At 44.6% G+C, this 17,566-nt stretch overlaps 2 protein-coding genes across 2 annotated transcripts; both read left to right on the forward strand.

The window, feature by feature from the left end:
* Nucleotides 1-11,449: 11,449 nt before the first annotated feature.
* LOC310996315 (odorant receptor 131-2-like) lies at nt 11,450-12,370 on the forward strand (the record flags this gene model as incomplete). Its single annotated transcript, XM_083985691.1, has 1 exon — nt 11,450-12,370. One exon carries the CDS (start codon nt 11,450-11,452, stop codon nt 12,368-12,370), a length of 921 nt encoding a protein of 306 aa, XP_083841817.1.
* A 2,694-nt stretch (nt 12,371-15,064) lies between these two features.
* On the forward strand, nt 15,065-15,985 carry LOC310996316 (odorant receptor 131-2-like; the record flags this gene model as incomplete). The annotated part of the gene is made up of 1 exon (XM_083985692.1): nt 15,065-15,985. One exon carries the CDS (start codon nt 15,065-15,067, stop codon nt 15,983-15,985), a length of 921 nt encoding a protein of 306 aa, XP_083841818.1.
* Nucleotides 15,986-17,566: the final 1,581 nt, after the last annotated feature.

The following is a 17,566-nucleotide window of genomic DNA, read 5'->3' on the forward strand; positions in this document are numbered from 1 at the left end:
CTACACCCATGGGAGTTCCCTGGGGGTGTTTGGAAAAGACTTCACATTGACTTTGCGGGCCCGTTCATGGGTAACATGTTCATGATCGTGGTCGACGCGTACTCAAAATGGTTGGAAGTTTACAAAATGACACAAATAACTTCTGCAGCGACCATTACCAGGCTAAAGAGGCTGTTTGCGTCATATGGAGTTCCGGAACAAATAGTCACTGACAATGCAACAACCTTCACATCAGATGAGTTCCAGCAGTTCGTGAAGAGGAATGGAATCCTCCACACAACTGGTGCTCCGAGACACCCAGCTACCAACGGCCTAGCTGAGAGGTATGTTGCAACCTTCAAGGCAGGCATGAAAAAGCTGGCAAAGGAAGACCTGAGCATTGATGATAAAATCTCACACTTCCTGCTTCGGTATCGCACAACTCCTAACAGCACGACTGGCGAGTCACCGGCTGACTTGTTTTTAAAGAGACATGTGCGAACCAGATTGGACTTCCTGAAACCAAGCATCGCAGAAACGGTGAGAAGGAAGCAGTATCGACAGAAGGAACGACACGACAACAAAGCTGCAGAGAGGCAGTTTGACGTGGATGAACAGGTTTATCTGCGCAATACTGCAGGAGAAAGTCCAAGGTGGATTCCAGGAGTAGTAAAGCAGCAGACTGGCCCTGTCTCATACAAGGTGCTAGGTGAAAAAACTGACCACATGTACAGACGTCATGGGGATCAGCTTAGACCTCGCTTCTCTCCAGACACTCCGGAGTCAGCACCTGAGGAGGAGGCCGTCGAGTTGGCTGGGCAGGCAGAGGCTTGTTCAGGAACGGAGCTCCTGGTACCTGAGACCCCAGCATCTGAGCTGCCCAGGCTCCCTGAACCACCTGACCCAGCTACAGTGACTTTGAGGCGCTCACAACGTGCCACACGCTTGCCACAGCGTTACCAGAACTGATCATGGAGATTAGAAGTTCTGAGGACTGTTGAGAAACTGATTGCTGAATTTGAGTTTATTAAAAGTTTATAATTGAGTAACACATTAAGAGCATTCAGTATGGTTAAGTGAACATGTCTATTTTCTATTGTTAACAGTTACAGTGATGATAGTGTTTGCTTATGCACTATAGTGATAAACACTGTTTTGGGGTGTTAGAATATTTTGAGTTAGTTTTGAGCTAAGGGGAAGGAAATGTGATGTATTACAGCAATGCCGTATTCCTTATTACTGTTTGACCTGGTAGGCTTGCCGTACTGGAGTAGTGGTCTGCGCATGCCCAGTAAGGCTTCTGTAAAATACTCACGTGCTACCTGTGTTGTACTGTTTACCCCGAACTGCATAGTAAAAGCTACTAAACGTGTGCAGCTGCCTTCGTTATTGGAATAATACACCACAGGAACAAACTCATAGTTGGATAGTGCTTCGAAAATGTAATACCTCGTCAGATGACATTTATTACTTTTTAATACTTTTTAATGGCCTTAAAGCAGAAGTAAGCGATCCGGTCGTTTCGGCTAATGCTGCGTTCCAGGCAGGCTTTTGAAACCGTAAATTACAGCTTCAAGTCACAACTTATGACTTTCTAGCGTTCCAGGCAACCCACTCATGTTTATCCGACCTGTTTTACCTGTGAAACTGCACTATAACGGCCACTCGTAACTTCCAACCCGTGAACTCGTACCAGATCGAACTGGTACGACTTCACAGGTCGGAAAAACACGAGTTACGGGCTGCCTTGAACGCACCATAACAGTCCTCGTCCCGACGTCACCACATTCAGGCGCATCCCTTGGCTGCACACACAGCCCTGCATGCCGTTCTCTCTCCTCATTGGATAAAAACTGTAGGATACGATGTAAGTGATTGCTGTCGGAAGATATAACTATTTAAGACTTATATTAACACAAATATTCCGCTTACTTCTGCTTTAATTTTTGCTAATTTCATTTACTACCTTTTAATACCTTTTACAACCCCGCGGAAACCCTGGGAAAGCGTGATTCACGCGTTGCGTGAAATTGTAGGTCACACTGTAGCCACTAGGTGGAAGCATCGTACTGAGATGCAGCTCAAAAGATTTTGGGATAATTCCACGTTTGACCACAACGTAGCTGCAATGGGGAGTGGCGCTGTTCATAGGCCATAGGCTACTTCATTTGCAGCTGTGGTCGAGAGAGCTAGAGAGTGAATGGAGAGAGGGACCGCTACGCCGGTCAATCGGATCAATGTTGTTTTTTTAGTGGTTACGTTCAACAGGATCAGTGGTTCTCAGCCTTTTGGGGGTCCCCTGCATATTTTCGATCTCTCCTGTAGCCTGGCCGGGTCTGGCTCCAAGTTTGAGTAAATTGTCTCACATCTATTTTTTGCAAGTTCTGGTGAATGTAACAATCCACTCATAGCCCACTATCGCTCGTTAGTTTCTAAGCTGCTACGTCCGTGCCAGCAGCCTGGACCCGATGCTGCTGGACTCACGAGCGGAGCAATAATGCACATCTGTCAGCAGCTGCTCTTGAAGGGACAGACTAGATGCTGATTTTGTTAACAGTGACTTTGTTGCATCCAAACATTTAGCATATCTGTCGGGTGCTGTCTCTTATCCGGTACAAAGTGGGAGATGACAGAACTACTTTAATCGAGGGAAAGCTACATTGTTGCGAGTGACTCCGGCCAGCGTGTGCACATGCACTAAGCCTGTGAATATTCTCGTTTGTCCCGGACTCCCAGTCATAGTTATCTCGAGGAAATTTAAATCGAATGCAACTGGACTTGGTTATTTGTCTAGGAAGACGTTTCACCTCTCATCTAAGAGGCTGAAGCCTCTTGGATTACAAGTTACAGTTGCATTCGATTTAAATTTCCTTGAGATAAGTGCACACTGTTTCTGCTGTCAATTCGGTCATAGTTCATTTGTAACGTGTTTTCTTCATTCTTCATTAGGCTAATGTTAACACTAGAACCACCCAGATGGTCTCACACAGACGTTTGTGTTTTTCTTACGTAAATGACTTTGTTTACATTAAAACTAGGCTACAGGTCTCTCAGTCCGTGACTTTTCCATGTGTGATGGTTTCTGAAGCTTACAACTTACATAAATGAAACATTCCATAATGTAACAGTTTCCAGAAAATAACAAAACAGGATATTTATTCATGTTACCCTCTGTTTAGGTAGATGAAGGTCTCAGTCACATTTGAATAAAAATAATGCAATTAGGCTAAATATCATAGGATCTTTTTTTTTTAAAGATAGGCCTATTTTATTTTTAGTTCCATAATTCAGAGATGATTTTCACTTAACAAAATGAAACGAAACAATGTAGCCTACAGTTTTGTCCTCCGGCTTATGACACTTATGAACTGAAAAGTGTGAGGAGAGGTAGCTAGTACTAGCTACTGTAAGAACCGGTTTTTCTGTTCAAAGCTGACTGAACAGCTGTGTGAAGTTCTGTGGGGGGCAGGGCTGTAGCCTACTTGAGTGAAGTATCCACAAGCACACCTATTGGTCAGAGATAAATGAAGGTGCTAATGTGTCGCTGATGTGTCTATTAAGCTGGTCCTACAGACCGCTGCATATAAACCACACTGTAGCGATTTTCACCTAGCCTCGCTTTCAATAAAACACACACTCGCATTCTATAGCCTAATTGCAATCAGTGAAATAGCCTATATGAAATCAATATAAAACACAATTTAAATATGAGAGTTGATGTTGCTCTAGTTTAATAGCGCTGCAGCTGCATTTACCGTGCGCCCCTGTCTGTATGTGAACCTGTGTCTGTCTATGTGCGGGCAGAGATCAGAGAAAGTGTTTTTTTAATAATCATGTTAGCGTTTGTTCCACTCAATCCCACTGACACGCCTTCCGTCGAGGAAGCAGAGGCTGAGGATTCAGAGGTTGATGCATTCATCACCCAAGCTGAAGTCACTGAGGTAGTCCGGAAGCTCCTCAGTGGCAAGGCACCGGGGGTGGATGAGATCCGCCCTGAGTACCTCAAGTCTCTGGATGTTGCGGGGCTGTCGTGGCTGACACGCCTCTGCAGCATCGCGTGGCAGTCGGGGACAGTGCCTCTGGACTGGCAGACCGGGGTGGTCTATTCCAGGGTGCTGGAGAGGAGAATTCGGCCGATAGTCGAACCTCGGATTCAGGAGGAACAATGCGGTTTTCGTCCTGGCCGTGGAACGCTGGACCAGCTCTACACCCTCCGCAGGGTGCTCGAGGGTGCATGGGAGTTTGCCCAACCAGTCCACATGTGTTTTGTGGACTTGGAGAAGGCTTTCGACCGTGTCCCACGTGGCATCCTGTGGGAGGTGCTCCGAGAGTATGGGGTCGGAGGCCCTCTGCTGAGGGCTGTACGGTCCCTGTATGACCGGAGCAGGAGCTTGGTTCGCATTGCCGGCAGTAAGTCAGACCTGTTCCCGGTGCGTGTTGGACTCCGGCAGGGCTGCCCTTTGTCACCGGTTCTGTTCATTATTTATATGGACAGAATTTCTAGGCGCAGCCAAGTGCCGGAGGGGGTACGGTTCGGGAGCCACTTGATTTCATCTCTGCTTTTTGCAGATGATGTGGTCTTGTTGGCTCCCTCGAGCCAGGACCTTCAGCATGCACTGGGACGGTTTGCAGCCGAGTGTGAAGCAGCTGGGATGAGAATCAGCACCTCTAAGTCCGAGGCCATGGTTCTCGACCGGAAAAAGGTGGCTTGCACCCTCCAGGTCGGGGGAGAGTTCCTGCCTCAGGTGGAGGAGTTTAAGTATCTTGGGGTCCTGTTCACGAGTGAGGGGAGAACGGAGCGCGAGATCGACAGGCGGATCGGTGCGGCGGCCGCAGTAATGCAATCATTGTATCGGTCCGTCGTGGTGAAGAAGGAGCTGAGCTGAAAGGCAAAGCTCTCGATTTACCGGTCGATCTACGTTCCCACCCTCACCTATGGTCATGAACTCTGGGTCATGACCGAAAGAACGGGATCCCGGATACAAGCGGCCGAAATGAGTTTCCTCCGCAGGGTGGCGGGGCGCTCCCTTAGAGATAGGGTGAGGAGCTCTGTCACCCGGGAGGAGCTCGGAGTAGAGCCGCTGCTCCTCCACATCGAGAGGAGCCAGCTGAGGTGGCTCGGGCACCTGTATAGGATGCCCCCTGGACGCCTCCCTCGTGAGGTGTTCCGGGCATGTCCCACCGGGAGGAGGCCCCGCGGAAGACCCAGGACACGCTGGAGTGACTACGTCACTCGGCTGGCCTGGGAACGCCTTGGGGTCCCCCCGGAAGAGCTGGAGGAAGTGTCCGGGGAGAGGGAAGTCTGGGGATCCCTGCTCCGACTGCTGCCCCCGCGACCCGACTCCGGATCAAGCGGATGAAAATGGATGGATGGATGGATGTTAGCGTTTCACCATCTCTCATCTCCGCCAGTCAGCCTCTCAACCTGCCGCCTCTCTCGCGTGCGGGCGCACCGCACGTAAACACACGTGAGACGTGGACACATTTATTTATTTATTTATTTTTTCTGTGGGAAACACTGCTGTGCGTGCGCACAACTCTCCGCAATATTCCATTGATAAATCACACCGGACCCAAGAATGGTGCGGACATGAACACACCTCATATTCCACCCCCAGAATGCCTCAGCACAACCATATATGGTCAGCACGTGCATAATTAAGTAGCCATGTGCGCTCTGTGGAGCGGCAACAAAGTAACAACAAAGACAACACCCGGAATGATGCTTCGGCGGACCTGCCCTCGCTTTTGAGGTCGGTTGTGAGAAAAATGCCTGCTGTCCAGACAACCGTGTTTTTTTTAAAGCACCCCTGCATTACACAAACACACACATAGGTACGGTATAGCCTACGCACATATAGGCTATATCAGTGATGGTTACACCCCGCCTTTCCAAAGCCCCGCCTTTCCGACAATAGACTTCCATTCATCGTAATAGCGGGGTTTTCTATTTTTTCTAAAGACCCCGCTATTCCAAAAAGGCTATTGGGGGAAACCCCCAGTGCGCATTGATCCTTTTTTCCTTTTTGGGGTCAAACGGATCATGTGCATAATTAACTGCAAAACAAGCAAATAGTCAGCCTGATGTTCATTATGCTTCTAGCGGGGACAGCTCTCCATTCCGACACACCTCCACTTCGACACCCCGCTGTTCCGAAATACCCCCACTTCGAAACACCGCTACTCCGACACCCTCCCCCCGCAGCTGTCCAATGTCCAAGGTGCTAAACCACGTGACGTTGTTTACATTCTGCTTTGTGGCTTGTCTGTGAAACGTGCGCTGCTCAGGGACTGGGCAGATCTGTCCCACTTGCTTTCTCCCCGACTCCATTGTAGGAGATCTCCCACACAGTAAAAGAAATACACTTTTTTTCCCTCCCCCCTGCTCCGCTCGAGCGCGACTGAACCCGGCTTGAGCTCACAGGGCGCGAGGCTGCTGCAGCCGCCGCTCGTGCTGACAGCTGACTGAGGGAGATGCTTTGGTTGGGTTTAGGCAATGAGGAAAGGAGTTGGTTAAGTTTAGTAAAAAGACCAGGTAGAGGCTAGACAGGCTAGAAGCATAATGAACATATATATACATACATATATATATGAAGTATTTGCTTATTTGCAGTTAATTATGCACATGATCCGTTTGACCCCAAAAAGGAAAAAAGGATCAATGCGCACTGGGGTTTTCCCCCACTGGCCTTTTCGGAGTAGCGGGGTCTTAAAAATAGAAAATCCCGCTATTACGATGAATGGAAGTCTATTGTCGGAAAGGCGGGGCTTCGGAAAGGCGGGGTGTAACCGCTTCTAGCCTCTACCTGGTCTTTTTACTAAACTTAACCAACTCCTTTCTTCATTGCCTAAGCCCAACCAAAGCATCTCCCTCAGTCAGCTGTCAGCACGAGCGGCGGCTGCAGCAGCCTCGCGCCCTGTGAGCTCAAGCCGGGTTCAGCCGCGCTCGAGCGGAGCGGGGGGGAGAAAAAAAGTGTATTTCTTCTTTTTACAGGCATAATTACTGTGTGGAGATCTCCAACAATGGAGTCGGGGAGAAAGCAAGTGGGACAGATCTGCCCAGTCCCTGAGCAGCGCACGTTTCACAGACAAGCCACAAAGCAGAATGTAAACAGGGGGGGGGGGGGGGGGGGGGGGGTATTTCGGAACAGCGGGGTGTCGGAATGAAGAGCTGTCCCCATCAATGATCATAATAATGATGATAAGAGAAAATGCATTGTTCACTAAAACTGCACGTTGGGATTCGATCCCAGACTGAAATAAAATCTTTGCTTACAGTGAGAGCTGCTCTACTAAGTGAACTATACCTTTCTTGCGTTACTAATGTTATTGTGTCACGAGTGTTTCAGAGTCGGCCGGCTGTAAACCAGCTGACCCCGACTGACTTTTTGCGGTCACATCAGCACGGCTGCATCTTCAGTCGCGGCTGTTGTGGCATTTGCCCATATTGCCCTATGGCCAGTCCGTCCCTGCCACTGGTTGTTTGTGTTGTAAACATGGATGAATGAAACCTATCCACTTTCTATCGGCCGCATCTTGTAGCCTATTTCTATCGAGGGAAAGTTATTTCAGGATATCCTGTTTTGTCGCCCAGCCCGAAAGTGACATAGGCTATTGCCCGTTCATTCACGAGAAATCATCCAGCATACACTCTCAATCAAACAAGGTGGGGAATGAACACTACTGTACAGTAGTTGGCTCACCGGCACTAACACACCGGCAGCAGAGCCCACTGAGTTGAGAATTAACTGCTGTGTAGAAAACCACGCTATGGTCCGTAATCGCAGTGCAGCTGACAAGAGGATCGATAAAAGAGAGTGAGACGTATAGCTGCCGTCGTTAAATTTTTCTCATTGAAAAACTATAGGCTACTGTATTATTATTATATTGCATTCCCCATTCCTGTTCACTGCTCCGTGCTGCTGTCTTATCTTATATCTCACAGATGCCACCTGGCGGTTGTTTGGGCACATTGCAGCTTCTGGTGAAAACACAAAACTCCTCCACAAAAAATCAGCGTGACTCTTCCGACCGTCCAAATGAAACTAGTACCCACTGTAGCAGTCCCAATATATTCGTTTTATACACAGTTCTCTGTAGTTTTCTACCCGTTGGAGGGCCGCATAGTACGCAACGAGGAAATAAAATAGACTCGGCACGAAAAAGAAGAGAAACGCCGCGCGACGGCCGCTGGAGTGCGCGTCGCTCACATGGCCGGTGGAGGAGCTTCCATTGACTGAATGGGCGCGAGCTGCTGCGGGTGTCGCGCAACATACGTTTTGCGTCGCGGCCGTTCTAATGTATTTCAGCCGTCAGGCCCCGTTTATACGTACCCGGTTATTTTTAAAAACGGAGACATTAACCATCGAATGAAAACGATGCTTTTTAAAAACTCCGGCCAGGGTGGAGATTTGGATAGCCGACGTCAGACCCTGACGTCTAACCGTAACCATATTACATAACTTAATACAATATATAAATTATAATGATGATAAAATTTAATGCAGACTGATGTGTTCATTGTAAAACATTTATTTACTGATGTAACGTTAAATGGAGTGATTTCTGTACAGAGTCCCGAGGCTGGGCTGCTCTTCTGTCCAGTAACAGTTAACATACATGAAGCTTCACTTTTCATTCAAACAAACTGCTACTGCCACAATTGTTAGATTTCATCAACGAGACCAACATTTATCTCCTAAACATAATTTAACCAGCCGGTGGTAAACCTCTAAAAACCTGCGGGTAAGTTATTTAGCCATCGTTTTGATACCGGGAGGACGACAGAGGCTGGCCGACCGAGCAGCATTGCTGAGCGGGCACTGTCTCTGTGATGTCCCGGTCGTTGCTCCACAGGTGGAGCTTCACTTCTCCAAAAAAAAAAAAAGCTTCACCTCTCCAAGAAACATCGGAGTAAACTTCTAAACAGCCGTCATCCGGATAAACTGGCCGTATATTTGGCATCTAAACAGTTACTTTCTCGCATGAAAAAATATTAAAACTTTACACACAAGGAGGGCAAGTGACGTTGTTGTTTTTGCTATCAGGTTGCTATCATAGACTGTATGGTTGCTATGCGGGATCATGTGCGGGATTCTGATTGGCTGACGTGGGCTTGAGCTTCTCGCTACACTGCCACCTACAGGTTTGGCATGCTCTTGACAGCATATATACACGGGTTAGTGTAAACAAAACGTTTTCTGAAAACGGACTGGTGTGCACGCAGTGTTTTTTATAAACGGAGAGGGTGAAATGTCCGTTTATGAAAATAGCCGGCCACGTGTAAACGCAGTCTCAGTAGGCTGCAGATCAGCGGGCGCTGCGGCCAGTGTGTTTTTAAACTTGGCAGGTTTGTTTTTTCTTCTCTCTTAAGGTGTGTTCACACCGGACCTTTTGTTTTTGTCGCTGTCGCTCCGAAAAAAAATGCTCCGTCGCTCAGGTGCAGACGCTCGTCAATTTGGCACAGAGCCAGCAGACTCGCATTTTCGCTTCGATGACATCATGCCCACTGCCATGTGTCTCTGTTTACACCGGCACCGACGGGACGGCAGCCAATCAGAGCTGAGCGACGAGCGACTGACGGCCGGAGAGTTGGGATTTCTCATCTCGAGCGACGGGAGCGACTCGAGCGAAAAAACGCTCCGTCGCTGTCGCTCCGAGCCCCAGCGTTTTTTCGCCTGGGCGATTAAACGCTCCACCGCTCGTTTGCATTGACTTATCATGTAAACTCGTTGCTCGTTCTAAAAACAAAAGGTCCGGTGTGAACACAGCTTTAGGCCTATGTATTTGTGTATGAGAAACAGTGTCTCAGATGAAAAAACAAAAAATCAGAAGGACACGTCTGACTATAAGGTAAATCAATCAATGTTGGAAAAGCGGAATGTTTGAAAAATAGTAAAGTGCTGCTACTCTGACAATGAAAAAAAAAAAAGTCGGAATAGTAGGACGCTTGAAAAATAATGTTAATGCCGCTATTCCGACAATTAGAAGTCAATGTCGAAATAGCGGCATGTCGAAATAGCAGCATGTAACCGACCTGATTGGTGCAGAACACCGCATCACATGAAAGTGTGCTGATCATCTGCGAGCTGGGTGACCTTCTGTACACAACCTGTCGGGGGTTTATTTCTTCATAACAACCGCCAAACTATACATTATCCCTTACATAAATACCTGACTTGTGGGGCAATGTGAAGAGGGCCTGGGCGGGCTTCGAACCCCAGACTCCCGAGTAATACAGTAGTCATGTGCGCTAACCATTCGGCCAAAGGGATATCTGGTTAGCGCGTATGACTACTGTATTACTCGGGAGTCTGGGGTTCGAAGCCCGCCCGGGCCCTCTTCACCTTGCCACACTTGCAAAGAAGGACGATTTGAATACTTACTCTTCATGGTGTAATGTAGGCTGATGACTTGCAGATGGTTAATATTACCCTTGTCTATATTCCGACAGCCTGTCTTGCATGTACAGGCAGAGGTAAAAGTCTTTAGTTTACTTTGAAGTTGATCCCACATTCCATAATGTGGTACTGCCGGTCTACATAAACAATTGGTATTATTTCATTTAATTCAAATAGTTTCTTTCTAACAGAACATACAACACTGACCTGTACACTTTGTCAAAGATGGTAAGATTGTTTTTTACAGGCATAATTGCATTTGCAACAGTTTTCTTGCTATAGCCGTCTACAGCATGAGTCACTCCAAACATGAATAATTTTTCATTTTGGTCCATGTGTAATTGTGTCCCATATATTCCACATCATATGGGGTTGGGTTAAAGTTACATCCAGAAAATATAATAACTTTATGCAGTATTAGATGAAGTCTAGGTTTTGTTAGCCATACATGTGCATGGCATACACAACCTTGACTCTCATAAAAACATAGAAATTTAGGACAGCCTACTTGATGCCGTTCTTCATGGTAAGGGGCATGGGCTGCTCTCAGAGCTTTTCCAATTCAGCATTCCCCTGACACGTTTTACTTGGGCTTTTTTTAAGGCCTGTTTTTCTAATGGTCTAAGGGCAGAGGATGTTGTTATGATGCTATGTGAAGCTCTTTGAGACAAACTGTAAAAACGGGCTATACAAATAAAATTGCCTGCCTTGCCTTTTTACAATACCTTTATTTTAAGTTTTTTCTACATGTTCCACATTACTCATTTCAGATAAACAAAACACCACATACAAGCCCTGAAACATGAATAGTGAATAAGATGACATCACAGGGGGAAAAGCCAAGTGGCGGTGACAGCTCGGAGGTGAGTCATTGTGGAAAGACCTTGTTCAGATATTTGGTGAACTGTTGTTTTGGACACAACATCTGAGCAATTCCTGTTAACTTTGATCTCTTTGCAAGAACATTATCTGATTTTGTATTGGCAGAAATGTTTCATAATTGTACATCAGTGGACATTTAAAAGAGCCTCCAAAAAGTGTGTGTTTGCTTAGGAAACATAACAGGCTCCATGGCTGCTAACTTTTCATTGTCTGCAGAGGTTTTGTTGCGGATCCAGTTTAAATTCATCATACTGCAGGTGCTGATTAAGATTTTTCTATTCATCAACCTTTTGCTCATCATAACCTTTTTTAAAAAGGAATATTTCTACACAACTGCTCGTTACATCTTATTTGCTGTTACATTGATGTCTGATGTTTTTTTGTTGGTTATTTCTGATGTGCTTCTCATCTTTACCTATTTATTCATGAACATTCAAGTTTGGATATGCATCCTTATCAATGCTGTTGTACTTGTGTGTGTGACTCTCACACCAGTTACTCTGGCAGCAATGACTCTGGAGCGCTATGTGGCCATTTGTATGCCCCTGCGCCATGGAGAGCTGTGCTCCACACGCAACACGGTGCACTGTGTCCTCATAATTCACGGCATCAGCTCTGTGCCCTGCATTGTTATTCTCTCCACCCTCTATGCAACAGCACCACCTAATTTTTACAAAGAAAATCACGCCTGTCATGTCGATGTTTTTATGTTTTACAAATGGCAGCAACATCTTAGGTCAGCTATATATCAATGCCAGTTCTTGATTATGTCCATCACCATTGTTTTCTCCTATACTAAAATAATGAAAGTGGCCAAAACTGCATCAGGAGAGGATAAAAAGGCATCAAAGAAAGGGCTCAGAACAGTGACTCTGCATGGTTTTCAGCTGCTGCTCTGTCTCATTCAGCTGTGGTGTCCATTCATAGAAGATGCTGTGTTTCTTATTGATGACTTTTTATTTAATACCATCAGGTACTTTAACTATGTAATGTTTTATCTTGCACCAAGATGTCTAAGTCCTCTCATTTATGGTATCAGAGATGAAGCTTTTTGTAAAGCACTAAAACACTATGCCTCCTTTGGCATGCTTAAAAGAAATATTATTTAAAAAGATAGATTTAACCGTTAATCACATATTTGTGCCGTTGTTATGATAACTTTGGGGGCTGAAATAGTCTTAATAAACTGGTGCTCACAAATAACGAACTGGCAGTCCTCTTTTTTTCTCCCCACAGAATCTCAGTAAATGGAAATGATGGATCCATATCAGCTATCAGTCCATCACTACATTTTTTTTTTTATACATGGCTTGCAGATAGAATTGCATGTTGTTAAATTCTTCTGCCTCATATTGATGATTCCATATTCCTCATTAGATTCATGAATCAGAAACTAGATTTGTCCTTGTCCATATATCGCACAACTATAGATGGTTTTGAATATCGTTATGTGTACGTTGCGTTTTTTGGAATTGTACTGAAAGCCTTTGCTAGCTCTTCGTTTTGCTTCAGTGTGTAATCAAACCTTGAGAGAAACAATCCACTGCACGCTTCATCTCTGCTATAGACTGAATCCAAGTCACCCCGCAGTGGCAGTTCGTTTGAGACGAGAAATTCAATTATATCCACAATTGCAGACACATACAGGCGGTTTCGTGTAGGATGATCAGAGTTCACCATGGTTGAAATTTCACTGCCTGTGTTGCATCACATTTCCTTCTCTTTCCAGCTAGACATGCATGTTTGATGCTCTTTGCTGTTGCTATGTCTGCTGAATCCTTTTGCTTTATCATTAGCGTGCTTCCAATTAGTATACCCAGTTCAGTCAGGACCACTTTTGTCAAAATAATCTTTATTTACTTGCACAGTTTTATTTGGCGGTATGATACTGTTCTGGGGCCCCCTGCTCTTCCACGCGCTTGCGTGGAAAGCCTGAGGCAGGAAGAGCACCTTCCTGCCCTTCACGAGCCATCATGAACGACATAAGCAGGGAGCGCAGCAGCAAAAGAAAACCCAGACAGAGCAGAGCAACCAACATGAATACAGGAGGAGCTGGGGTGGAGGTGGGTTGCGAAAGTGCCAGCAGCAGAGGAAGCAGGAAGGAGGGTCGGGCGAGAGCAGTTTAAATACCCCGCTCTTAATGCAATTTCCCAATAGGAAGCGGGCACGCAGAGTCAGCTGAGCCATCAGCTGATCTGCGCCGGTGATGACAGCTATGCAGTTAGAGCTTGACGTCGTGGCCTGCCAGAACTAACGCTACGCTCAATTTCTTGTGAAAACAGTCACTCCCTCCAAATTTCCTGCACAGAAAACAAAAGGCGGCATCTGCTTGCTGCGAATCAAGCCAGTCCCTATCACTGTACCAATTGGCCCGAGAACGACCGTTAACAGTCATTATTGTGATGTTGTTTCCTCTGAAACTCCTTGAGACGAATTTGAACCGGTTCATCGACTCCAAGGTCCACTGGCTTCTGCGAGTGTGATGGCAGGTTCTCCACTCCTGGTAAACCCGGCTCAGAGGCTGTGGACGGGGCCGCCGCTGCCGGGCTGGCAGGCAGCAGTTCACTCTCCTCCATGCTCGGCTGAACCCGCTGCTCCTTCTGCGTACTGCTTGGCCTCGGCAAGTGCTGCCCAGGCTGCAGCGATGCCAGTGGTATAGTTTGTGGCTTTTTGAGCCATTTTCTAATGTCCATCCTGAAACAATATCTACTACTGTAGCTTGTGCTGAAAATCTGTTGTTGTGGTTTTTTTCTTTTCCCCTTGCGGCGGGAATCGGGATGGCGCACTGACGTCGTAACGTAACGTAAACTGTGTGATGGGTTCAAGGACAACTGGAAACTCAGAATTTGGACTTGCACAACTGTTCTTTTTTTATTTAACAAGACAGTGGAGTTTTTTTTCCTGAGTTTTGGGTTGTTTAATTTGTACACATCATAGATTGAAATAAATAGAATTAAAGAAAAAAAATAAAATCAATAATTACAAAGAAAATACTACATTCTGACTGAGGGGGTGGGACAGTCCCCGTCACGCCCCCCCTTGACGCCGGGACCAAGAGGGGGGTTTGTTACACTGAGTACCACTCAAAGGCAGACTACACCTAATTGTTCTGCTGTTTTAGGCAGCCAGAAAATAAAATGGAAAACAAAAAAATTAGAAAAATGAAAATAAGCCGTGCCCCTGTGAAAACGTTACAAAATGTAGTGTTTTTATTCTAAATGTTATTGATTTTGTTGAAAATGAAATATATTCAAGTGCATTTATGTGATTATAAATGTAAATCTGTAAATTTGAATATGTATAGAGAATCAATGTTATAGTTATAGTTTTGTTTTTACAAAATTTTATTTTTATCAGCTTTGTGTCTGAACATTCCATTTTTTTTGTTGAAAACTGTCATCATTCAACTGTTGATGAAAAAAGAATGGAAGAACATAGAATATATTTTTTTTAATGACAGTAGAGACTCTGTCCTTTCCTTTGGTATTTTAACTTTTTTTTTTACTAAATCATAGCACAACATATTCTGTGTGGGTCCTCAAAGATTGTTGAAAATGCCCCATAACGCTGGCACTGGCTGGCCACTTGTAAAGAAAATGCTGGCAGGGGAAGAGTTAATGACTACTATGAATTTGACGGCTACGCACCAGCATCAGGAGAGATTTATGAGGGGGATGGGCTAAGTGGTGTTGACTGCACAAAGGTAACCCTTGTACACAGAACTCAGACATTTGATGCTGCTGTCTGGAACACCTTACATGATGAGACTTAGCAAATGTGTTTGCTTAGAAAAATATTGACACATGGCCTCTAACAGTTCACTGCCTGTTGATGATTTGCTTCTGCGAAAGGGCAAGTTCATTGTTTTGCAGACTTTGGTGATGATTTTTACTTCCATCAACTTGTTGCTAATTGTAACCTTTTTCAAAAAAGAGTGTTTCTACACAACTGCTCGCTACATTTTATTTGCAATTACACTAGTGTCTGACAATGTTTCGTTATTTACACTTTATATTACACTCATGTTTCGCTTTTTTCAAATTACCATTCAAGTTTGGATATGCATCATTATTCATGTTGTGATACTTTTGTGTCTGACACTCACACCAGTTACTTTGGCTGCAATGACCTTGGAACGTTATGTGGCCATTTGCATACCTCTGCGCCATGGAGAGCTGTGCTCCACACGCAACACAATGAACTGTATCCTCATCATTCACGGCATCAGCTCTTTGCCCTGCGTTCTTATTTTCTCCACCTTTTTTGCATCTGCATCCCTTAGCTTTTACAGACAATATCAGATATGTTCAGTGGAGCTCTTTATGTTTTACATGTGGCAGCAACATCTTAGGTCAGCTATATATCAATGCGAGTTCTTGATTATGTCCATTACCATTGTTTTCTCCTATATTAAAATAATGCAAGTAGCCAAAGCTGCATCAGGAGAAGATAAAAGGTCATCAAAGAAAGGACTCAGAACAGTTGCTCTTCATGGTTTTCAGCTGCTGCTCTGTCTCATCCAGCTGTGGTGCCCATTCGTAGAAAGTGCTTTGCTTCAGATTAATCACACTTTGTACGGAAATGTCAGGTTTTTCAACTATATAGTGTTTTATCTTGCACCGAGATGTATGAGTCCTCTCATCTATGGCCTAAGAGATGAAGTATTCTTGCATGCACTAAAATACTATGCCTCCTTTGGCTTGCTTAAAAGAAACATGATTTAGAAATATAAACAGTTAATCACATTTTCTGTCTGTTCTGTATTTTTCCATTATTGTTCTTCATGTTGAACTGGTCTTAATATAAACAGTTAATCACATTTTCTGTCTGTATTGTATTTTTCCATGATTGTTGTTGATGTTGAACTGGTGCTCACAGATAAGCAAGCTTCTGTCTTTTTATTATTATTATTATTATTATTATTATTATTATTATTATTATTATTATTATTATTATTATTATTATTATTATCAAGGATAATAAAATGTGTGCAAAATGCAGAATGTGCGTAACCCTAAGCAAACTCTGACCCATGTGTACGCATGGTTTGGAGGAAAAAGGGAACTGGCGATACAGACGGTGTGGTGGTGAACTAAGTCAGACTGAAGAAATGTAGAGTGAGAAGAATGATTGTTTTTATTATCGCCATTCACACACTTCAACCCGCATCATGCGTTAGATCCATGTTATCAGAATTATTTATTTTAAAACATTATTTTTTGCATTGGACTGAGCAATTGTTTCAGAAACATCTTAGAATCTAACTGAAACTCAAAAGCCAAATTCCTTCTCTATATTTAATCACCACCGTCTCTCCGTCATATTGTCCACTCCCAGAGCGCAGGAGGAGGAGAGGATGGCCCAGCTGCATGGAGGGTTACATGCTGCTATTCCTTTTTTTTTTTTTTTTTTTTTGTGAAATTATACAGTACAGTGGACAAAAACAAAATGTGACAAAGATAACAAGAACAAATTGTGAAACAAACAACAATATTTGTGTTAGTATGTGTGGGTGTGTGTGTGAGTGCGTGTGTGTGTGTGTGTGTGTGCGCACATGTGATATCTATGCAGGTTGGTAACAGTAATGATAATAATAATAGTAATACTTCAATTAGGTAAAAGGGAAATAAAATAGATAAGTAGTTAATAATAGACATGAGGGAGTGGGGGGGGGATAAAAAAAAAGATTTAAAAAAGTGACGTAACAATAGTAATATTAATATCAACAACAATACTATACTAATGATAATGATGAAGAGTAATGACGATAACAATATGGAGAGAGGATGGAGGAGGGAGGATCTAAAAAGCAAATCTTATATGAAATTTATTTATTTATTTACTGTACTTCTAGTTTCTGGGATGCCCCGGGGCCCTGCCAGGCCTTATCAGCCTGCAGGGGACCAGCCAGCTGACTGAGGGAGATGCTTTGGTTGGGTTTAGGCAATGAAGAAAGGAGTTGGTTAAGTTTAGTAAAAAGACCAGGTAGAGGCTAGACAGGCTAGAAGCATAATGAACATTATACGTCATTAATATGAAGTATTTGCTTGTTTTACAGTTAATTATGCACATGATCCGTTTGACCCCAAAAAGGAAAAAAGGATCACTGTGCACTGGGGGTTTCCCCCAATAGCCTTTTCGGAATAGCGGGGTCTTTAGAAAAAATAGAAAACCCCGCTATTACGATGAATGGAAGTCTATTGTCGGAAAGGCGGGGCTTCGGAAAGGCAGGGTGTAACCTCTGAGACGCTGTTTCTCATACACAAATACATAGGCCTATAAGAGAGAAGAAAAGAAAAACCCGC

The sequence above is a fragment of the Trachurus trachurus genome, assembly GCF_905171665.1.
Source record: "Trachurus trachurus genome assembly, chromosome: 13".
Lineage (NCBI taxonomy): Eukaryota > Metazoa > Chordata > Actinopteri > Carangiformes > Carangidae > Trachurus > Trachurus trachurus.